Source organism: Thermobia domestica, chromosome 6, assembly GCF_964235325.1.
Source record: "Thermobia domestica chromosome 6, izTheDome1.hap1.1, whole genome shotgun sequence".
Classification (NCBI taxonomy): Eukaryota; Metazoa; Arthropoda; class Insecta; order Zygentoma; family Lepismatidae; genus Thermobia; species Thermobia domestica.
This window is the reverse complement of record NC_137459.1, coordinates 181,556,979-181,582,339: the sequence shown is the minus strand read 5'-3', so window position 1 is coordinate 181,582,339 and position 25,361 is coordinate 181,556,979. Positions and strand designations below refer to the sequence as shown.

The 25,361-nt window shown below is 34.9% G+C and overlaps 1 protein-coding gene across 2 annotated transcripts in view; it reads left to right on the top strand.

Annotated features, from left to right (window-relative positions):
- LOC145688348 (protein Wnt-16-like) overlaps window positions 1-25,006 on the top strand; it is a 320,140-nt gene extending 295,134 nt beyond the window's left edge. For both annotated transcript variants that reach the window (XM_081762490.1, XM_081762489.1), the window contains exons 6-7: window positions 2,116-2,340; window positions 21,399-25,006. In XM_081762490.1, the coding sequence (XP_081618616.1) occupies window positions 2,116-2,340; window positions 21,399-21,500 (327 nt within the window). In that variant the 3' untranslated portion in view covers window positions 21,501-25,006. The remainder of the gene's footprint in view (window positions 1-2,115; window positions 2,341-21,398) is intronic.
- The last annotated feature ends 355 nt before the right edge of the window (window positions 25,007-25,361 follow it).

Genomic DNA, 25,361 nt, shown 5'->3' with positions numbered 1-25,361 from the left:
ACCAACTTCAATACTGCGGATTTCAAGTTAGCCACCGAGGTCCTCTGTTTTCCTACCATATTTTCCCCCACTCCCATACAACGCGCCTTTATTTAATATTGTCTGCGCTGTTCCGATTTTATTTTCATGCCTGCATACTAACATTATAAAGAAATAAAAGTTGATAAAAGATTTTCATTATTATTATTAAACATAGAGCAGAAATAATTTCACTGGTGTCTTTCTTGATGTACGCCTTATCAAAAGTAGTATCACATCCTGTTGATTCAACTGATAAATTTTGAACCAAATCCCATATAGTGGCTTTTAATATAGCCGTAGAGATCCTCATATATTCCGTTTTTCAATATTATACAAATACACTTTGATTTTACATTTCATTTACTGTTCTAATTTTATTTGGGTATCTTGACACTTTCGGACCACCTTGAATAATGAAAAGCTAAACAGCCGATGTTAAAATTACGGAAGTGTTATTATTGTAAGGCATAATTAATTAATTATATTAATATTATTAATACTATTACTGTAAGATTCATATTTGAATCACCTGTTTGAAGCCATATGATTTTGAGTTTTCAAAAGGGGTAGTATATCTAAAAGACAGGGTTAAATAAAAACACAATTAGTTCTACTTATCTTCTACAGATTCTACGAAAGTCGCAAGTTCTCAAAGTGGTCCAATAGAGGATACTTTCCTCTGCTCGTATTCATGGGGTATGCTTTGCAATTCATTTTATCGTCCTTCAAAGTCATAGAAACCTATACGTCTTACACATTCAATTGTGTTTTGATTTATGCATTTTACTATGATATTGATGTCTCTTGCAGAAAGAGGTTTTTCTCCTTATTCAATATCTGATAATTGATGATTAATACAGAAACGAAACAACACAGGGGCATGGACTGATTCTTACATGTCATGTTGAAATTTTACATGTCGAGGAACAAGGGAAATATATTCGAACTTCGAAGATCTCCTCTTAACCTTTCATACCAAATATAGATGTTCTACAAGAGTATCTATATTTGCTATGAAAGGTTAAGAGGAGATCTTCGAATATATTTCCTTTGTTCGTTGACTTGTAATATTTCAACATACAGATGTTTGTATTTTAGACATAATGAAAACTATTTATCGAAAACTCCTTTTATATCATAGGGATCTAACTTAGATAATACTAGCAAATGTGTTCGCAATTGAATGCCTTATTTAAATCACCGAATATTGAAAATGTATGTTCCTTAATATGTATAAGCCATACTTTTTACGTAGAGACTCAGGTATTGTAATAGCCATTAATATACATTTTTTAACGAAATCAAGATGAAAAGTAGATGTAACTTTATGTTCTAGACAGGATAATAACCTATGTTTGGTTAACGACTTATTAATTGTCTTAGAAAATTAGATAATATGGACATTGGACTATAATTGCTCAATTCCTTTTATCTCCCTTGCGTTTGTATATCTTTCTTATGTAGCGATTTTGTATAGACCATTTCAGGTAACCAGGAAATATTTTTTGTACGAAAGGTCTACTTTTAATATGTTTCAATGTTATAGCAATAAACACGGATGCACATTTTATAGTTCCTTAAAGTTTTCCCATTTCAAGTTAAAGTTAAACACATGTACTTTTTGTACAATATACCAAAAGCAATCACAAGTGGTTGAATGTGTCATACATTGTATATATATATATATATATATATATATATATATATATATATATATATATATATATATATATATATAGTACAAAAACACATGTGTTTAACTTGATTTTTCTCCATTTTTAAAAATGTGGGTTAGACCACTGTTGCGCTCACTCCCTCAATTCTACTTATTTTACCATCATCCACTTGCGTTTATCATTCATTTTCTGTGAACAATATAACAAAAAAGTGGGATGGGAAACTATAGGTTTTGTTTCACTTCATATAAAAACAATTATTACTTCTTCAATATACTGCAAATATTTGTAAATATAAATAAAAATAATACTTCAACTGAACAGGAATATGATGTTCTCGTATTTCTGTCTTTTACATTATGTTTTACACATGTTCTCATTATTGCTATGTTTCTTGTTATATATTATTCTCTGATAGGTAGCAGCAAAAGCCAACAAGAGGCGTTTCCGACGTAAAAGTAAATCAAAGAGGCGGATGCCTGTGCCCAAAGGAGATCTTGTCCATATCCATAAATCGCCAAATTATTGTGTAGAAGACAAACAAAAGGGCATTCCTGGCACATATGGCAGAATTTGTAACAAAACGTCAAAAGGTCCCGACAGTTGTGATCTTCTTTGTTGCGGTAGAGGCTACAATACCCAGGTATGTTTAATGATAAATGTTTGAGCACATAATCAAACATACGTTATTAGTAAATTCTTTAATAAAACAATAACATAAATAAAGAGAAACTGCTTAATTTATACAACAAAAGTGACTGTTTGCTATATAAATTCTTTCACTAACACGCCGTTTTTGACTCAAAAATAATTGTACAAACCGGCGTATCAACATCGCAAATTTGAAGTATGAATCCTACCTATCTGAAATATTAAACAAAGCATTATCTCAAAGTATCTGAAGAAAATATTACAGTTCTTCATATACAACAGCTCACTTTGAAGCACTGTATACATTTCTGTAATACACAGAATATATGAGGCGTTACGGTTAGTAAGGGCAAACTCAACAAAAGTTTAATGTCATTTGAAGGCTTGGAAATTATACTTGAGGTGCTGGAGTACTATAATGAAACCAAACTGTTTTGTGGCGCCCAATTTTCTTACCTATATTTATAATTTGAGCTACTTGTTCCTCTTTCCCTCAGAAAATGTATTTTCAAACTAAATAGACGATAAGTTTGAACGTTCAGAGTGCATTTTTAGTAAACAAGCCTTTGATGAGTTTACCCTTACTACTCGGAAATCCTCATAGGTTCATTTATTTCCAAATAATATTTTGTCTGGTCCAGCAGAATATCTGTTTTTAAACTTTAAGAATATTTTGTACAAAATTAAACATTTCAAAGAAGAAAATGTAGAAAATCAAAGAAAAAGAAAAGAAAACATATTTTAACACGAGGAATTTTTGACAATCATTTGTTATCAACCAGTCATATATCTTACTAGACCATAGTGAAGCCTCTAATTTCTATCAGATGGGCTTTAAGGCAGTAAGCCTTTTGCTCACGAGATGGGGTTAGTGTCCCGAATTTCAGACTATATAAGTCGTAACAGGTCAGGCCTGACGTCTTTCGACAGCTAACAGTCCAAGTTAGTAAATGTGTATGAAGTATCGAAACTCTTATAGTCAGACATAAAGTTAATAGCCATGAATATGAGTGAACTTTCCGCAAAACTGGTCTACATTGTATAATTTTATCTTTATGAAGGCACAAATGCTGCGCTGCCCAGTGAAGAAATGTGTGCTTTTTTTTTTGGGGGGGGGATACGTTATCAAAAGCAACAGTCAAATGTATTTCATCGCTTTCATTCTGGAAATTTCGATATCAAAGATGTTCCTTACACTGGGCGACCGATCGCAGCAAAAGTGGATGAAATTCTGCCAAATTCGAACAAGACCGGCTTGGGTACAGTCATGAGTTCGTCAATGACGTAAACATCCATCACCAGTGTTAAATCATTTTGATGAAGTCGGGTACAAACAGAAACTCGACGTTTAGGTGACACATGACATGACTTGAAAACATTTACTTGATCGAATTTCTGTCTGCGAATCTATTGAAACGGAACGAATTCGAGCCATTTCTAAAGCAGCTAATCACGATGGATGAAAACTGGATAGATTAGGCAACAATATGCGAACAAGATCGTGGTCGAAAGAGCAGAAGTTCCACTGTATGGGGCATAAGCCACACTGACGCCCAAGAAGGTTTTAGTGGATTTCTGGTTTGATTAAAAGGGCATCGTGCATTAAAAGAGCATCGTGCAATAGAAAGGATGTTACATACCATGCTGATAACGCCAGTCCACATACATCGTTAACAATCCGTCAGAAATTGAGATAACTTGGCTGGGGTTTTTTAAAGCATTCACCGAATAACCTGGACCTGGCTGACTATAAATTGTTTCTGCCTCTGTAGAACCCCTTGAATGGCGTTAAGTTAGTTTCAAAAGTGGTCTCTGAAAACCAGGTGTCACAATTTTTTGACCAGAAACTACAGAAGTTCTACACCGACGGGATTATGTTGTTACCAGAAAAATGGCAGAAGGTCATCAAATAGAATGTTGTATATGTTGTTTCATAATGCTATTTCCAAACTGCATTAAATGTATTCTCAATGTTGATCTCCAAAGGCTCAACACTTTTTAGAAAACTTGATATTATAATGAAAGCTTATTGATGTTTAACGTTATTCTGTATTCGCTTGCTTCATAAAGTAGTCGTAGACTATAATTTTTGAACTTATTGTTAATGGTATGTTTTCATTTACCTGTTCATCGTCAGCTTTAACCTTTATGGCACCGGCTACAATTAACATACTTCAGAAACTTAGGCTCACTTATGTTGGATACAGCGATAATCTTAGTGGATGGCCTGCAGGATAATTTCCCCCCGGAGCTACTAAATTCCCCAGATGCAAATCTCGATCATGCTGAATAAGGGTTGTTACCAGTAGTTTAGCAATATTGTTTTAACCGCCTGCTTATCGAAATTCCTTCCCGGAAGAAATCGCCTGAAATCATCACTAGTTGGATACAATTTAAAACAATATTCCTACTTCCACCAATAGATATTTAACTATTATTTGTAGCTAAGCAATGGCTGGCCCAAATTTTTCAGAAGTCGCTAATGTGTGTGTGATCCTAGTTCCATAAGGTAATACAAGTAATAGTGATATTAACAGTTACCGACCTATAGCGCTCATCTCCACATTAACCAAATTGTTAAATCTAGAGTTCACATTCGAATACTTCCGCATGTGTCTCTGACAATTTCCCTCTATCAACACGGATTTGTTCCTAAATAATCAGGAATGACTAACTTTGTAGATTTCTTGTAATTCACGACAGCAAATATCAACAACAATAGTTAAGTAGACGCCAATTTTTCTCACGCGTTCGATGCAATAGATAATGATTTACTGCAAAGTAATTAGAACATACGACATATTTAATTTTTTGCTAGATTCGGCAGTTCCTGGTGACATACAGTATTTATGTAATGAGAAACAATGAGAAGATGCATGCGGCTGAAATGTTCTAACACTGACTGACTTTCAATTTTACTATGTACAATTTATTTACTTCCGAATTTTCCCAAACTTGTATCCCTTTTTACTTATGATATAAAAATCAATCTATAGAGAAATTAAAGGTTCATTTGATGATATTGTTCTACTGTGCCAAGTTATGTAAATGTTTTCTGGAAATGACTCACGCTAAACACACTTGGTTTTAATGTTTGGAAGTTTAAGACCATCATATTGACTTTAATAAACTATGTGTATGTGCGTTCAGTAAATGATTTAGGTGTCACTAAGATTATTCTTCAATACCCATACTACTCCCACAAAAGTTTTGGGTTCATTATTAAGCTAGGAAATGGATTTAAAAACTTCAATCTACTAAGATTTATATGTAATGTATATGTGCGGTAAAATTTGAATACGCGACTAATATATGAAAATCTTTCACACAAGAAAACGTTTTAAACTATCAAATCAATACCATAAACTTTATAGGTATAGAGTTTAAGCAAACAGGATGCCATTCGAAATTAGACAATATTATAAGAATCTAAAAAATATTATGTTGAAGTGCTTGAGTAACGACAGAAACGGTATACATTATTCTTCACTTACAAATTACTGTGCAATAAAATTAACCACGAAAATGTATCTAAGTAAGATTCCATCAAGTCTATATAATTACTGTACGCGTCTTCGGCGCTGGAGATCAGCGGTAACTCATGTGATTCGAAATTCCAAACGTAAGTTCACGTTTCATATAGCCTCGCTGCGGAAAGAGATGCTAAACCTCCAACTCAATCAACCAATTAAAGTATCTAACAACAAATTTTTCCTCGTAACACATTATTTCATTTATGCAGAAACACAGTAAATGTTTTCAGGATGTTATCTAATAGGGGGAAAAAAAAGTAAAATTAAATTAAATTTCTAGTGTTACACTCCACGGTTGTACCTTTTAGACTAAAGGAGACGTATGATTTAATGAAAAAGAATTATTGTAAAAGCATTAGTGGAATAAGAGTGTAGGAGGAAACAGGAAAATGTCAAAAAATTATTGGCACAATATTTCTACCACAAGCTCATATGTCCGGAGATCAAACCAAAGATTAGAAAAATGTGTCCATTATATAAATTATTAAAGTAAACTACACATAAGTTGAGTATATTTTCTATGTGAGAACTACAATTTCTCAGAATTTTAAATATGGTACTTAAAGATTAATTCATTTTGTGTTATTGCTAGTATGTTATTGTTTCTATGCATTATTATTATAAATGAATCGAATTTAATAAAGAAATACTGTAAATAAACGGCACTTATGGATGCTCAAAGCTTGGTTACAGTCGTGCATATTTGGTTGGAAATATTAACTGCTAATGTAATACAAAATGTTATATGTGAGGCTCTGAAGAGATTAATGTTTAAATTGCGTTCATAAATCCTAGTTTACATCTATTTACTTTAGTTTGTATTGATACATTGTTTTGTAAATGCTTGGGTTTATCATGTTTTTTTACTATTTGAAAAAGGAGAAACTGAGCGTACTAATTTCCTTCCTGGCTTTATGAATAATGGCATAACATATTCGCAACAATTCTTTGATTCTATGTCTTCTACAGTATAAAAGGGGAAACCTTAACAGAAACAATATGATTTCTAACAGAAACCTTATGGAGTCAGATAAAACCTTATAAATGCATACGGAAAGAAAAATCAGATTGATACGTGGAGTGAAGGCGTGTGATTACTAGATTTGCTATTTTTATTTTGTTTACGAATAGTTTACTGACTCTGGCCTATTCAAATATTTTCTTAATCTACCATCTAATAGTTGGCAAAGCAATACAAAATTAGATGAAAACAGTATATAGCCTGCATGCTGTAAATATATGCGATGATCTTCTTAGCGACTGAGAAAAGCAAAAAGAAAGTTGTTGCTGAAGTTATCATTAACATCAAGGATAAATTAAATGTAAATGTTTCAATCATATCGTAGAAAGAATGAGTGGATAAGGTTGCTTCTTTCTACTACATGAAAATTATTACCAGTAACTTATTCGAAAAGTAGAATATGAAATGATCAATAAAACAAAACAATCATAAATCGCGTACATTGTTATGCGTCACTTACAAACCAATATATCAATGTGGAGAAAGGTATATCCAAAAACTAATAGAAATGAGCATAAAAGAAATTAGGAACGTGATTTAAATGTTCAAAATAAAGTTAGTAACAACAAATCAATCAGTCAGAAATTAATGTGAACACAGCGTAAACCGAGAAAGCTAACACTTGAATGTCTTTAAACATGAAAGAGGTCTTTAATATATTGCGATCTAAGGACCCAGTCACAATTCATAGTTCATTCTTTGTTGCTTATACGAAAGAAACATCGAGAAAAAAAGTGCTAAAATTTGAGGTGAAAAGGAAAAGGACACCTACCTACAACACTACCTCTACTTCTCAGTCTCAACAGTAGCTGGATCGTTATCATCACGCGATTAAAATTAACCTCAGAACTGCAACAATATTTCTTTCAAATGGTTGGTCCTTCATTATGATGACAAGCCTAAAATTGTAAAACGCATTGTACATCTAATGACTTTTTTAAGCTGAGATTTGTTCCTACTGTCCCAAATCGTTAGCTTTCACGAGATCTAGAGCAAACATATTTTGCTTTATATTTAGAGTAGATGCTATGTTTTCGAGAAAATCGTAAGCAATTTAGATCTCAGATTTCGTAGCTCACTAGAAAGTAACTGTAAATATAAACATTTAAAAAAGAATAGAAAACATAGCACCACAAAGCTACACACATCAAAGTAATCAGTGGTAATGCCTGACATTGCGTGCGTTTAGTTGACCCACATGTGTGATTATTATATTGCTTTTTATTAGTACAGTTTAGTTTGAGTTAATTGCAGTAATTTTGTAACCAATTCTTATATAAGGAAAGACCTTACAGTCATACCTTTTCTGGTAGACTTAATAGGAAATGTAGCTTCCTGGTCCATCTGACAATATTTGATCAGGATACTTTGTGAATTTATTCAAATGATTTCGCCTAATTTTAAAGTAAGGTAGCACGTGTATTGTGGCTGAACGCGAATACAAAGGTTATTGTATTAGAAATAAATTAAATCTGAAATAATAATTCTTCTTTCTATTTTTGTGGCCAACAGTATATGAAGAGGTCGTGTCCAGATCCTTTACTTTATGAAAAAAAAGCTAATAAATAAATAAATAAATAAATTAGACAAACAAATCCATATTTATTCTTTTAAAAAGCATAATTGCATGACTAGGAGACCTAAAAGCGTGAAGTACATTTAATAATCCGTAGCCCATTGTCTCCTTTCTCTCTAAGGCTTTACAAATATTTATTCCTATTATTAAAAATCCAAATGATAATAACTATGATGCTAATGCAGATGGAATATGTTTTCCAACTTGCGAATTTCAAACATTTGATGATGGTGTGTATTACGCACCACTTGTATTCTGTGCAATTTCACCCCATTATCGTCAGTTGTAAATTATGATCCCTGCTTTTCCCTTAGGATATGTATTATAATCAATTTAATAACATATGATCCTTGGGCTTAAACATACTAACTGAAATGACCTGTCTTAGCAGGGGTAGAGCAGATTTATGGGAAGTAGACTATGTGAACCCCTTATCACTTAAGAGGCCTAATCACTGCGAAATTAAAATACCGAGAATTTTACAACAATTATGTGATATCTTCAAATAGATAAATGATAATCGCAATGTGAAATAAGAGCGTCCTAGATAATATTATATTACATGAGGTACCGCTATCACGAGTCACCTAGTAGCTTTCCGTTTGTAGCTATTTAGAAACACGAAAATAAATGCCTTTTTTCTAAATGGATGCAAATCAAAAGCAGATAAGTGAGTCATGATAACGGTATCTCATGTAAAATAATATTGTCTAGCGAGCTCTTGTTCCACTTTTTGATTATCTTTAATCTATTTGAAGATATCACATAATTACTATAAAATTAGCGGTATTTTAATTTCCACGAGATGGGTCCTCTTAAGATACGCATTTCGGTGAAAGCGTAACATAAAAATTCGTAATTTCACTCCCTTCCCATCCCTATTTCTCACTCCCCCATCATTTCGGCGTTGCTGTTCCGAAACCTTCGTTGAAAGTAAATGAACGAGTGAATTGAACAACCAAGAGCAATGCCAACGACAACGCAAAATCCGCCCCTATGCTTTATTTGAAAGTTGAGGAATGTATGAAATAAATAACGAAGAGCAACGCCTTTGGCGTTGCTACCCGTGTCGATCCCCAAGTCAGCTGGCACACACAGGAAGAAAAAGAGCAAGAGCAATGCCTTTGGTGTTTCCATTCGCACACCTTCGTTGAAAGTAAAGAAATTAATCAAATAAATAACGAAGAAAAACGCTTTTGAAGCTACCGCCCCCACGCCTTCATATAATCAAAAAAAATGTGAAACTCCTTGCCAATGTCAATTTCCCAGCTACGCCGAGTGAAGGAATAAATAATAACAACTACTTTGGTGTTGACCCTTTGAAAGTAAAGAAATGAGGGAAAATGTCATAAGCGTAGTCTCTCAATTCCAGGGCAACGTCAAGTGAAATGATTTATGAAGAGCAACGTCTTCGAGTTTCCCGTTCAAAGTAAAGAAATATGTGAAATAAATAACGAAGAAGCCTTTGGCGTTGCTGTCCGACGTCTTCGCGCTAATAAAGAAATGAATGAAATACGAAGACAATGTCTTTGGCGTTGCTCCTGTCAATTCCCGGGTAGCGTCGAGTAAAATTAATAAGTAGGAACAACGCCTTTGAGACTCTCCTGTGAAAATAAAGAATTAGGTTAAATAAGTAACGAAGAGCAGCGCCTTTGGTGTAGCTCCACTGGCGTCTCTGGCATGTAAAATTTGAGGGGGTGGACATCAAAGAAAGTGATTTAAATGGTACTAACTAGCCCAACCCGTTTATTATCTTCGATTCCGTTTGTTACCTTCCTGCTTGCCTTCACGAACCACCTGAGATATAACAAGAACTCTGTTATAATCGTGTCAGAGCCTAAGTATTATATTCCAAATATAATTATTATCATTTATGTTATTCTTTATTTAGTAAATCAATTAAATTAGAATAAAATGTTGAATATTTTGCACTTCAAAATATGGGGGGACGTGTCCCTCTCGTCCCCCTCGCCAGAGAGGCCAGTGGTAGCTTCTGTTAGCCCCAGACAACTCCAAGTGAAGTGAATAATGAAGAGCAACGCCTTTCATATTGACGTATGGCAAGATAGCCCCCCTCCCACTTTAGAAAATTGAAACAATGACTAGGTCATTCGTTTGTACTACCTTTGTATCGTTTGTATCAAAAATATTTTCGTTTGTACCACTTTCCTTATAGAATTACTTGAGAAGTCAACTGGGCGGGTTATCTTGGCGCCAAGATAGCCCGTCCCCCCGCATCACAGCACTAAAAATTGAAATACACCATTCGAAAGCAAATCGCTTGTACCGTTTGCACCGAAAAAAGTTTTGTTTGTGCCCTGATAGTTTTCGAGAAAGAGGGGATGACATTTGGGGTGGGGTGCTATCCTGGCGCCAAGATACCCCCCCCCTATCACAGGACAAAAAATTGAAATACACCATTCGAAAGCAAATCGTTTGTACCGAAAAAAAAGCTTTGTTTGTACCCTGATAGTTTTCGAGAAAGAGGGGATGACATTTGGGAGCTATCTTGTACGCAAGATAGGCCCCGTAATATGTACTTTTTCCATGCCCATTAATAAGTATTATGTGTTTATTCATGTCAGTTTATGTGTATTTAGAATTCTGGTTGTGCATATCCAAGTTAAAAAAAAAAAAACTTGTCGGAAATAAATCAACGTTAGAATTGAAAGTCTTTAAGTTGTAAGTTTCAACGTTAGAATTGAATCGGCGAGTGGGAAAACAGTGTGAGTCCAAAATAAGCCATTTTGAAGTAAAGACAAAAATAACACTAAAGATGTAGAACTACAAGTTGTAATGAAGAGCAGTACAATTTGCAAGACCTCGCACGTTTAGCAGAATGCTATAATGTCGACTGTACATTTGTGGCATTAACAAACGGAAGTTCTTTCTTCAAATATCTCAAAATGCGTTTTGTGGACTAGTAGTGTTTTTCCACTCGCCGATGCAATTAAATATTCTCTATTTCTACCCTTTTCCGTAAATAAATACGTTTCATTTTGAGTATATGGGGCACCAAAACTGTCACCAATGAACTTAGGGACCCCCAAAACTATGAATTCGACACTAGTATCAGTCAGTTTTAATTACTTTTACATGTCATCCTCCCCCTTTACTAGTACTAATGGGTTTGAATTTGCATTCAAACGGCACCCGAAGTGTCACTGTTCATCTCAACCACCCCGAAAACTATGGGACACTAATATCGGCCATTTTCGATCATTTTCTTTATATCCACCCCTTCTCCCTCTCCCGAGTTGCGGCTCTGAATTTGGATTTAAACAGCTCCGGAAGTATTAATGTTAATCTCAGAACCCCCAAAACCGTGGTTTCAACACTAATATCGGGCACCTGTCCCCGCCCCCAAGTTACGAGGATGAATTTTGATTTAAACGGCATCGGAAATGTTTCTGTTTATTTCAGCGACCCTAAAAACTATGGATTCGACACTAATATCGGTCATTTTCGAACATATTTATGTATCTCCTCTCTCCCAGTGTTTCTTCCAGACATGTTTTCACGGGGGCACTGCCTCCCCGGAGAAGTCCAAAATAATACGTCTATAATATAATAATAAATATAATATTACCAGCAGTGTCCCCCCTGAATACGAAGTGTGCCCCCCGGAACATAGTTTCTGAAAGAAACACTGCTCTCCCCCTAGTTACGGGGAATAATTTGGATTTAAAGGCATCGGAAATGTCCTTGCTCATCTCAGCGACCCCGAAACTATAGATCTAATACTAATATGGGCTACCTTCAGTTATTTTTATACAGGGTGGTAGGAAACTCCACCGACAAAATTCGGGAGGTGATTTTCGACACCGAAACAAGAAAAAAGAAGTCATTTTGCACTTTTCTCTAGGACACATAGTTTTGGAGCTACATGATGCCGAAAACGGGGCAAAATACACTTTAGAGCGTTATATCTTTTCTATGTCGAAAGATAGAGGCAAGGCGGAATGGTCACCTCAAAGGAACGAAACCTGCTCTATTCAAAGATGGGTATGTCGCAATCGTGAAATCAGTACACAAGGGATTCCCCACAGGAGCGTAGGGACTCCCGGATAAACTGCCAGGTAAAGATACGTCAAAATAGGCGTGAATGGATAGGTTTCCCACCTGGTAACCATAATTAGTTGTACCAAGCCGAGATCTCAAACAGACACGAAATGGTGGACACGTCATATTCGCTATGTGTGGTTGCATAAGGGTCTTCAGCACAGCAAAAATTAAACTACCGCTAATTGTATAGTTTTTCTGTAATATGTTCAAAATAAATACAAATATTGGGAAAGCAAAAACATAGTGCGCTAGATATTATGATTCTGCATGTGATACCGTCATCACAACTCACGTATCTGCTTTCCATTTGCAAGTGTCGAAAGATTTAGCAATTTTTGCGGGTTGTGTAAATAGCGGCACACCCAAAGAAGATAGGTGAGTTGTGATAACGGTATCACATGCAGAATAGTATCTAGTGCACTATGTTTTTGTTTTTCCAATAATGTTATTTGTTTTCAAGATATTATTTAAAGAAAACTTTAAAATTAGCGGTAGTTTCATTTCGTTGTGGTAAAGATTCATAACCACCAGGTACTGATGGTAACCAATAATGCAGTGGTGTTAATTATTCCTGCCAGGGATACTATGTTATTTTCATGATATAAGCCGGAGATAAGCTTTTACGTGATGTAAGCCTGCACCCCCTCGTTTATTCGAACACTGCTGACAGCAAAATATTGACTATTTTCGGAAACATTTCACGGTCACAAACAGAGGGCCATAGCTACCATACGGCTAAACCACACTACATAAGTCGTTGATTTGCCTCGAGAGGATCCCCAAGTTGCCAGTCCAGGTCATTCCGATGCAAAAGGAGTTAGCACATAAGAAACACTGAGTGCAAAACCAACAAACAATACATCACCATTAACCAGACCTACCTTGTCTGTCAAAGTCATCCGTGAAGTTGAAGTGGGCAACTACTATGTTGTGTGTTGTCAATCACGTTCATAGTGTAGTGTGTTGTGACAATGGCCCATTACACCAATCAGGAACAGGCCGAGATGATTTTTGTGTATGGAAAAGCACATGGAAATGGTAGGCAGGCAGCCCGATTATACAACGATCGATATCCCAATAGACGCCAACCGCATCATACAACATTTACAACGCTGTTTCGTCGTTTGTGTGAGACCGGAACGTTTCACCTGCCATGTATGACACGGGAAGACCACGTGAGGAACGCACTGTGCATGCCGAAGAACGTATTTTACGACATGTGCTCGATAACCCGAGGAGCTTGCCCGTCAGCATAATGTCAGTCATGAAAGGGTGTTGTCAATCCTTCATGCCAACAATTTTTACCCCTATCATTTGCAATGGGAACAGGGTCTATCGCCAGGGGATTTTCTTCCCAGGCTGGACTTTTGTAATCAGCTTCTCCATTTGGTGGCAACAACTGTCGGTTTTCTCTCCTCTATTTTATTCACAGACGAAACCCAATTTGGAAGGGATGGTATCCAGAATTTTCATAATAGTCATCTGTGGTCTGTGGATAATCGACATGGAATGGTACAGGCCCGTCACCAGGACCAGTTTCGTATCAACGTTTGGGCAGGGATTCTGGGTGACCATCTCATTGGACCAGTTGTTCTTTCACAATGACTCACTGGGCCTATCTATTTGAACTTCTTGCGCGAGACACTTCCTACACTTCTGGAGGATGTGCCCTTGGTCTTACGACAACGTATGTGGTATATGCACGATGGTGCCCCGGCGCATTTCTATCGCCCCGTGCGTGATTATTTGAACACTGTTTTCCCGGGCAAGTGGATCGGCCGTGGCGGTCCTATGTCATGGCCTGCCCGGTCGCCGGATTTAAACCCTCTGGATTTCTATTTATAGGGGCATCTCAAAACTGTTGTTTATGCTACTCCGGTACCTGATATCCAAACATTGGAACAACGCGTCCGAGCCGCTTGTGACGCTTTGTGGGAAGAACCAGACACGTTTCGACGTGTGCGACGACGTCTGAATGCCTGTGTTCAGAGTGGTGGACGTCATTTTGAACATTTTCTTTAGTGTTTCCACAGGTAAGACTGTTGTAAGTCTTCTGAAACCTTTAGTGTCATTCTTTGTGATACTTGTTCATCACGGACACCAGTACGAGCTGTAGTGTATTATCCTTGAAAATACAGTCCATGTTTGCCTGTACACATGCTTACGTTTGTCCATGTCTTCCATGCCTCAGTTGCCTACTCGGTAGGGCCTACAGCGATTCTCGGCCCTGCAATGTCTGCGTACTCTGCTTGTTGCGGAACCGCTGCACCAACACCCATGTCCGGCGGTATTCCCTTGAATTGGTCCCCGACGCTGCAATGGGGAATCCCCACTTTTCCAGCTTTCACCCCACAGTTCGTAAGTAAGTCATACGTAACACGTCATAGTACATACGTTTGTTTCACTTTTCACTGCCCCTACCATGTCCTCTTTGCGGAATCCCCTTCTTTCTGTATGTACTCCCATTGCACAGTTCCATCTGCTCCATTCAGTTTGCACCATCAGTTCCCTTGAGTATAATTTTCTTTCTCATTTTCTGGACCGACGTCACTATCTCAATTCGTTCGGGAGATATTCTACTTTACCCACGGTGTGTGGGCAATCTTTTGCTCGGTTCCTGCTGGAACACGCCGCCTCTTTCGACTTCTGTTCATGACTTGTTTCCTTGTTTCCAGTTGTGGAGTCACCTCCCGAAGTGTATTCACCCACACTTCATATTCACAACTTCATTGTTGGTCACCATCAGTACCTGGTGGTTATGCAACCACACATACATAACATGACGTGTCCATCAATTCATCTCTGTTTGAGATCTCGACATGGTTACAACTGATTATGGTTACCAGGTGGGAAACCCTGTTCACGCCTATTTTGACGTATCTTTACCTGACAGTTTATCCGGGAGTCCCTACGCTCCTTTGGGGAATCCCTTGTGCACTGATTTCACGGTTGCGACATACCCATCTTTGAATAGAGCAGGTTTCGTTCCTTTGAGGTGACCATGCCGCCTTGCCTCTATCTTTCGAAATAGAGAAAATATAGCGCTCTAAATTGTATTTTGCCACGTTTTCGGCATCATGTAGCTCCGAAACTACGTGTCCTAGAGAAAAGTACAACAGGACTTTTTTTCTTGTTTCGGTGTCGGGAAACACCTCCCGAATTTTGTCGGTGGAATTTCCTACCACCATGTATACCTCTTCCTACCCAAGTTGCAGGCCCGAATTTAGATTTAAACGGCATCAGAAGTGTTACTGTTCATCAAAGCAACTCCAACAACTATGGATTCGACTGTAATATCTGTCATTTCCGATCATTTGTATCATTTGGATTTAAACGGCATTAGAAATGTCACTACTCATCTCAGCGACCCCGAAAACTATGGAGTCGACACTAGTATCAGTCGTTTTCGATCATGTTATATATATATATATATAATCCCCTTCCCCGCTCTAAAGTTTTGGCGTTGAATTTAGATTTAAACTGCATTGGAAATGTCACTGTTTATCTCAGTGGTCCTGAACACTATGGATTCACACTAATATCGATCATTTTGCATCATTTTTATATAGTCTACCTCCCCCCAATTTGCGGGGAAAATTTGGATTTAAACGGCATTGAAAGTGTCACTGTTCACCTCAGTGTCCCCGAAAACTATGGATTCGATACTGATATCGGCTATTTTCCATAATTTTTATATACCTCCCCTTCCCCCTCCCCTAAGATGCGGGCCTGAATTTTTATTTAAACAGCATTGGAGATGTTACTTTTCATCTCAGCATCCCCGAAAACTATGGATTCGATACTGATATCGGCTATTTTCCATCTTTTTTTATATACCTCCCCTTCCCCCAAGTTGCAGAGCTGAATTTGAATTTAAAGTTCATCGGAAATGTCACTGTTCATCTCAGCAACACCGAAAACTATGGGTTCGACACCAAGTTCGGTTAATTTTCAATATATATCTGCACTTCCTTCCTCCAAGTTGCACCTTCAAAGTGAAATGCTAAAATCCATCCCAGCCCCTAAATTCATCTATGTTGAAAATTTTTATTGAGATCAGTCTGGTGGTTCAACAGTTTTTAAATTACAAATATATTCACTTTAATATATATATATATATATATATATATATATATATATAGATATATATATATAGATATAGATAGATAGATAGATAGATAGATAGATAGATAGATAGATAGATAGATAGAGAGAGAGAGAGAGAGAGAGAGAGAGAGAGAGAGAGAGAGAATTTGTCGCACTAGAAAACAGGTATTTGTTTACTTACAAAATTTTGTGCATAAAGTTTATAGTAAATTCTGTATTTGAATATTAAATGATAGTAATTATATGTCTAAGTACATGAGTATTAGTGAAATTTACCTACTGTTCTTTCTTTTAAGAAATAATTGTGTATACAATTGTAAAAGTTCTGTAATTAATGAACATCCAGGTGTAAATGACTAAAAGGCACATAAAGGAAATGAGCGCAGACTATTAATTTTCAAGAATAATTACAGCAATTTTATTTTCCAATACTTCTTTTTTCAAATATTTGCTATATTGAAATTTCTCAACTTACATTTTTCACACGTTCGAGAAAAAAGGTCCCATTACTAGTAAAACTAACCTAATACAAAGATTTTTGTTATTTTCCCAATTTTTCCGGAAAGAAACAAGAAAAAAAGGTTTTCTTTTTACAACCAGGTTCAAAGTTTCCGGAAATTTTACAACACTATTGAAAACAAATGGGCATATTGCACAATATTTCCTGAAATTCCGCCACAGCATTTCCGGAAATTCCGGTTTTAATGAAAGAAGGGGAGCTAGGTTGTCAGTCTCATTATTACGGTAGAACGGATGAACCATCTAAAATAAATTTTTGAACACAATTAGCTCTTGGGCTGACATTGTTTTTTTATCATTTCACTTTGAAATGCATATTCTAAGGGTGAAAGGGGTTTAAATTTTTCGCAAAGAATAATGCCATAACGTATTCTTTTCTTGTAGAGAACGGAAGCAAAGGTTGAAATATAAGGTCGTGGTCAACACCGAGTAAACGTGTGGGTCTGGGTTGAAAGTCCTCAACTATCCGAAGGCTAGTATGTTCATGTAGATTTATCATGAAAGTTTAAGAACGATCGTTGCTTTACTTATTCGGCCACAAACTGAATTTGCTTATGAATATCTTCAATTCTGTCCCCGATCCCAAAATACGATTTTCACAGTAAATGAAATAATCAATTTATTTTAATAATGGGATGTATGCAGAAAGTATGCTTCAAAAAACTATTTTATTTAAGACGCATTTGTCTAAAAATCATTATGCGCCGTCCTAGTTTACAGTCATTAAAGATTATCAGAGGATAAAACAATTGTAGCAGAAATACTTCATTTTCAACTGCATTTTACGTCAACAAAGTCAGAATTCATTGTGCATGTCTATTTTTCTGCAAAATGTTCCACAAATGAATGCAGTAAAATATTCCACAAAGAAGACATGTTGTAATGAAGAAGTATTATGTCTCGGTATACTACGAAAATAAGTTCCATGATCTAGTTTCTGCCAACATAATTGCTGACAAGTGAAGGTCCACATGGTTGTCGCGTAAATCCGATGCAAACGTATGGAATCTAATTGAGCATGGAAAGAAATGGAGATCACCAAAATGTAAGCTGCAACGGACTATAGGGAGCGGAGCTAAGGAAGGGAAAACTTTAAATATCACCAAAATGAGAGAAAGGCAGTAATGACGGTGAAACTAAATATCTTGCAAATAATTCATGCAAATCAAAGTTAACCTACCAACCATAAGAAGGACATCAAAGACTTTGAAATACCATGAAAAGGGGTGCCATCTGGAACACAATGTTGCTTACTCAGCAGAAAGTTGGTATGCCAGAAATAGTAGATACAACAAAAGAGTAATTGAGACACGTTCCACAACAAAGGGTTTGTACTTTATAGATGTGTTCCTGGGATTTTTTTTTCAACCATCGCATTTTCTAATGAAAATGAATGACGAACAATCCTTAGACAGATAAAATATGCTTTATAAGTTGAACGGATCGGCGAATATAATGGCAAGCACCACTTCCGGCGAGGGCTGCGTTGGCTCAGTGGTAGAGCGTTCACCTCTGGTGCTTGGAGTCCCCAAGTTCGATCCCGGCTCCCGCCAAGTAATCCATGTGGCGGACAAACACCGTTTGCGTTGGTTTCCTCGGGATTCTTTTGTTTCCTCTACTTTCTTCATTCCACCATTTCATTCATTTCTCATTACCGTCTCCTTTACCTTAGCCGGCATAACGTGGGACGTAAAACTCGCACCGTGGGACGTAGAAAGATTTCATTTTATTTCACTTCCGGTGAAATTGAGTTATTAGGTGAAAGGTTTGTGATAGAACCACAGAAGAATATGTAGGTAGTTTAAGTTCGGAAATGTACCTGCAGAAATCAGGGAAAGCTTGTTTTTTTATTGTCATTGCACCGAATTGCATGGTAATGATCAAACTTATTTTCTAGGTTTCTTGAAAGTTGAAAAGTATGACATACCATTATGTTCGCCTGAGCTGCTCAATTATTGCAGGTAGTAGAGATTATAAATGATGGCGAAAGTTCCTTTCTAGACATTAAATATTGTTTACATGTTTTGCTAGCTCATTTCTACACAAAAAACAACATTAGAGGGTCATGGAAAGGGCGAAGAAAACCTAAGTATGATCAACCACTCGGTGATCTTTATTAATGATCTGCATACACTGGCTTTAGTGTGTTGTCATACGATTTATTGTATGAAGATAATTCCCGTAAATCATGTAAAATTTTAAAAAAAATGTGTCTCTATAATATAATGCTGGAGATCCTCATGATTGCCTTTTTTATGAACCTTATTATTACAACGTCAATCTTAAATTTATTGCATCGATATATAAAGAATTGTCCATAAAATCGAAACAAACAGCTCTTTATTTAGCCATGGTCATACAGTGGACACAGAAAAATAGATAATGTATTACTCACAGAAAACTGTTCTGTAGAATTTAAAATAAATGTTATTGGCATACAGTATTTTATCATAAATAGTCTAATAATTGAACTGTGTGTTTACCATGTAGGACTAGGATAATGAATTCCTGTTTATACTAAACTGCAACTGAAAATATTTTCATTACGTATTCAAATGTGTGTAAATTATCCTTAAACCTCTGTCTTTAATAATTTATTTTCGGACAAATGTATAAATTATAAGTAGCTCAAAGATACCTAGCAAAGCAAAATTGTCTTTAAATTTACTCTGATCCTAACAACAATGAACATTTTATACAATCCTTTAAATTACTCATAGTTACAGGAAAAGACGTTGTTGCGCAGGATAAATGTATGTACAACAAGAATAATTGCTAAGTGCCCTGAATGGGTGTATTTCTAAGTTTGTTCCTCAAAGTACAAAAACTATTTTAATTATTTTATTTTAAAGCTTCATAAGCATGTTTTAGTTTGAAATATTCTTTTAAAATTAGATACCTCTTAATTTATTTTTCTTTCATATAAACCATATTTTTTCAAGATCTGTTGGACAATGTCTCAACTAGTTCTACGAAAGCTCGAAGCCAACAGAAATATAATATACTCCTATATCGTTTAATGTTAAGATTTTAAAACTTTAAAAGTGACATGCATGCAGTAAATTTTTGTTGTAAATAGAGGAGAAGTTTGATGATAGTTAAATGCCTAGTTGAAATGCCAATGAAATTATATTGACCTAAAATAATATGTTTCCTGTCATTATTTTTATGATTGCTTTTTGGTTAATTGACTTTTTACCTTATCTCTGCCTGAGATGTAATACTTAAGAAGCTTATTTTCAAAAGGGAATATTTCCTCTTTTTTTTAATTCACCTTTAATAATTTCCGAATCTTTGCGTTGAACTATCTAGTATTATGCAAAAAGAAAGGTTTTTAAGTATAAATTTATTCGTTTCGACCAAAAGGAAATATGTCCACTACGGTGGTTTTTATGTTCCGACGTCCCACCACTAAAATGGTTCCATATCAGACCAAAGTAGCCCATGAGAAAAATTAACTTAATTGAATAATATCTAGGTATCAAATGGTGTCCAAAGCGACGTCAAGTTCTAAATGTCAAGTTACAGTATACAATATGAAGCAAAGGAACTTTGTATGTAAAGAATGGTAGAGGGAGTGGGAGGTAGAATGACATTTACTACTGTATACTACCATTTTGCGGCCATCTTGAACTCCGTCATCTTGAGTACAGATCAAAAATATTAAATAGGAAGGGGGTAACATCCTATGTGTGGTAAACATCTATCTTTTTGGGGTACCTGTTCACCACAAACATATCTGACGATATTTCCATCTTATTTCTAATTGTTTAACAGTTGTTACCTTCATAATGCATGTTTATTAATTTACATATTGCCTTTCCAAAACTTGCAAGGCATCTTGGTCTTATATCGTATACTGTAAAACCATTCAAAACTTAATGTCGCTTGGGGCACCATCTAATTTTTCTCAATTGATCTAATTTTTCTCAAGGACCACTTTAATCTATCATGAAACCTTCTTAGGGAGTGAGACTCAAAAGGGGACTCAGCTAATGGTCATCTCGTTTATTCACTTCTACTGTTGTGGAACATTTCATCCCAAAGTTTCAGAAACCATTAAAGATTAATAACTTACTAGTAGTACTACTAATACTGAATATCTAAATATTAAGGTATGAAACACTGTCAAATAAATATTTCAAACTATATATTTTAATGATTTATTTCGTAAAGAACAAATTCTAAAATATGACATATTTTTATATTTTCAATATTTCTCATTTCAGGTTGTGAAAAACGTAGAACGATGTCATTGCAAATTCGTTTGGTGCTGTTATGTAAAGTGTAAGACATGTGTTACGTTAATAGATCGCCACACTTGCAAGTAAAACCATTGTCTTACGTACCAATTGCAAGAACTGGTTACTTACTTTCTGTGCCGATATACGTTTTTTTAACTGTAAATATTGACCTAAATTGTCTGAACTCTTAATACCTTAAGTTAAAAAAGATATATAGTGTAAATAAATATAGAACTGCAAAACTGGTCGTAGTGTACTGTATGTTAACGGTAGTGGTGAAGGGAAAAATAATTTCAAAATGTGAAAATTACTACACGTTATTCTATCTTCCTGTAAATTCAAACATACTTTTAAAAATACTTAATCGTTTTATTCTCTAAGCCATTCATTCTTGAGGTTGTGCAGGTGTATAAAGTGGTTCAGCAGAACTCCGTCAAAATTATCTATAAAAGATCTTTCTTTATCCGTGATTAATTAAAAAGACAAAATTGATAATATATGACTGGATAAATGATCCAAACCAATAATAAATTTCGAGCTGGCAAGTTGTACTTCATATAAATAAATTTTATAATTTAATAATCTTTTCTTTGTGGTGGACAAGCACCGTGAGCGTGGGTTTTCTCGGGGTTCTCCCGTTTCCTCCCACTTTCTTCATTCCACCATTTCATTCATTACTCATCATCACCGTCTCCTTTAGCCTAACCGGCATAACTGTGTGACGTAAAACTCAAAGATTTCATTTCATTTCATTTTTTAATAATCTTTGAGAGGCAAAAAGTAAAAATAAAATAGTCAGTTGAAATCTGTATACACGATGTTTATTTTTCTTTTTTTTACTGACAATAATTATTCAAGTCAACTGAAACAAAAATTTGGCGTTATTAGAAACAATGTGATTCTTTTACAATTCATTAACACTTAAACAAGAGAAGTAACTACGCTTTAGTAACCAGAAGAGACTTGGCACAACTATGTGTTGACAATCGCTTCGGATTCACATATTCATTGAAAATAGTGTGCATCCTATCTTCAAGGTTATATTTATTCTTCATTATTCAGTATGTAAAAAATTGTTTGTTTCTAGAGTTTATTTGCGTATTTATTTATTGGAATATGAATATATCGCATATAATAGTTAATATATCACTAGTAAATTTAAAGATTCTCATCTGTCCAAGCGTGTTTTTTCTTATTCAGGATTCCTTTCTAAGAAGTCTGGTAAAGGAGGAAAGCAAGCAACAATATACCTAATTAATTCGTAGATACTGAAAGGTTGTGAGAGGACAGACGTGAAACTAGCATATGCTAGTTTCATGTGTTTGTTAGTAGATAAAGTGAAAAAGAAATACATTTATGAGCTTGAAACGTGCCAAAATATTATAAAAACTTTTTGAGGATGTAAATTGGCGTTATTTTTTCTATATTAAATCATATAATTAATAATGTAGAAAATTGTGATCATTCTCTGTTGATTTTAACGTGGAATCGATGTTCGAGAAACACTTAGGAAAAAGAATATAAGTATGAAGACAGGAGGCTTAAGTTTTTAGATCAAATTTTTTGTAGTATATTTTAATTGAGTTAAAACTTATTTAAATCGTGACTATCTTGGATTTTTGTGATAGTCGCTTCTTGAATGTTGTTCATTCACATGTGTAGAGAAGGGAGAGTTCACCAGCATCAAAGGACAATCACTTATTGTAATAAGCTTTAGTGAATACCTATTAGAATACTTTCTACACAAATTTATAGAAAGCTTTGCTGTACAGCATTTAAAACGTAAATAAGAAAATTACAGTTTTTTTTTTTTTTTTTGTATACATAGAGCGATTAACCTTTCTCTTTTGATACGAAAGTCAATGTGTAACGTAGGCTGAAACAGAAATATAAGCTAAACAAGTTAGCCATGATATTCCTCGTATCACTGATTCTTCTTTGCATTTTTTTTTAAATAGCCTAATTTAGATTTTATTTAATGAAAAGTCAATGCAAATGAACAATTATTACTTTCACTGTGTCTACTATAGCTTGCCAGTAATTGATGTCCTAGTACTAGAAACAATCATATTACAAATTGTTAATTTTCTATTGCTTTGCTTACTGGGCCACTTTATACAATATGTGTGAAGAATGCGAAAAACCAATTGCCAAATAATCCACTCACAGTTACTGTATTCTTTTAGAAAACGAAGTTAGGTTTCCTTGCAGACAAAGTAAACTAAGTTAGATCAAAATACATCGTTCAACATACAATATTTCGTGTAGTCTTTCTAAGCACAACGCATTCTTCATATGAATAAAACAAAATATAATTTAGTTAGTTTGGACATTATGTAAATCATTAACATGTAACTTCAGTGAATACTTAAAGAATGTAAATGTTAATTTATAGAATGTTATATATTTGTTCTCCAGTTTGTGTGTTTTCTTATGAAATGTGTGGTTGTGGTAATACACTTTATTCAATTTACAAATTCACTTCAAACACTGCAGTCACTTAAACGTGCTTAGTATTCAGTAATTGTACGTCAGTCATTCCTAAACAAACCACAGAGGCTCAATAGATTATGATCAGGTGATAGAACATTTTTTTTTTTTTTAGATACAATATTTTCGTGTTTGTTATGATCTCAAATTTTCTCGTATAGAAATCAGTTTAATTTGCTCACTTAAGGGTGATCAATTGCAAACTCTTTACTGAGTATAATTCAGCTCATCGTAATTATGTACGGGCGAAAGCCATTCATTGTCAGTTTTCTGTATGCTATTATAATACGTGGTAACATCACTCAATAAATATATAGAAAATTAAAGATAATAATAAATGTTTGAGTAAATTAAAACGAATTGTTAACTAAAATAATTGAAATCGAAATCTTGGATGTACCAATGAGATATGAGTTGATTTATTTAATTTAATGTCCATCAGTTTATTAAGGTTTACGCATGCTCTAAATCGAAAATACCTTTCACTTCTTCAGTGATAATCACTGATAGCTTATAGTTTATACAATTAGTAGATATAATTTAGAATCAGTTACTCGTACTGAAAAAAGTATGCTATTAAATATATTTAAAACTTAATTGAAGATCCAATGAGAGAGAAAATACTACTTCAGTATTATTTACTAATACTTAGCAGACTTATTACAATGAATAGTTGGTCTCTTTCATTCATTCCATACTTTATTTTGTAGTCAAATCAGATGTAATAATGTTTATAAAGTTTACAAACAGTATTTTGAGATCGTTGAATGATCTTTTAAAATAACTACAAGTATTTCTGCGCGTACAGTTTCTTTCCTGTCTGGCCTGTACATTTTTCTCTTCGACTATGGGGAATGTTAATAATCTCAAATGGTCTCAAGAATGTGAGAAGTGTTTGTGAGTTAGTGATTGATGTGTGCATGAGTGTGCACATGCGCACAAGTGTGTATTGTGTTGTCAGTGTCTACGGGCAATATATGATACGGACGTAACTTGTAAACAAGACTGATTATTTGTCAATTTATGTAAAAAGAACTTAAATCAACTTTCGGCAGTCTCCTACTTGATAGCATGTGTGTAGAATAAATATGTTTGCATTTGAATTGTGTTTGTTCATTATTGTTCGTGCCAAGGACATTTGACTCACTGTGAAATTGTTTTTAAGTCTAATGTACAGTCTTGTTTGTAATTCGGATTTTACTGTTGTACAACTTGTCTCAAACTACGCATTTCTTTTATAAATATATATTTTGTGTCAAAAATTTATGTAATTAAGTTATTTAGTTAGCCATGGAAATGTGGCTCAACTATACTGTGTTCTTTTGTTTTAACTGTGATAAATATAAAGAAAAATAAGTGTGAGATCCATTACCAATAACGAATAAATACACTACTTTTACCTATACAATATTACCTTGCAGTCCTCATATATGTAAGAACCTGTTTCTAGCAATAATA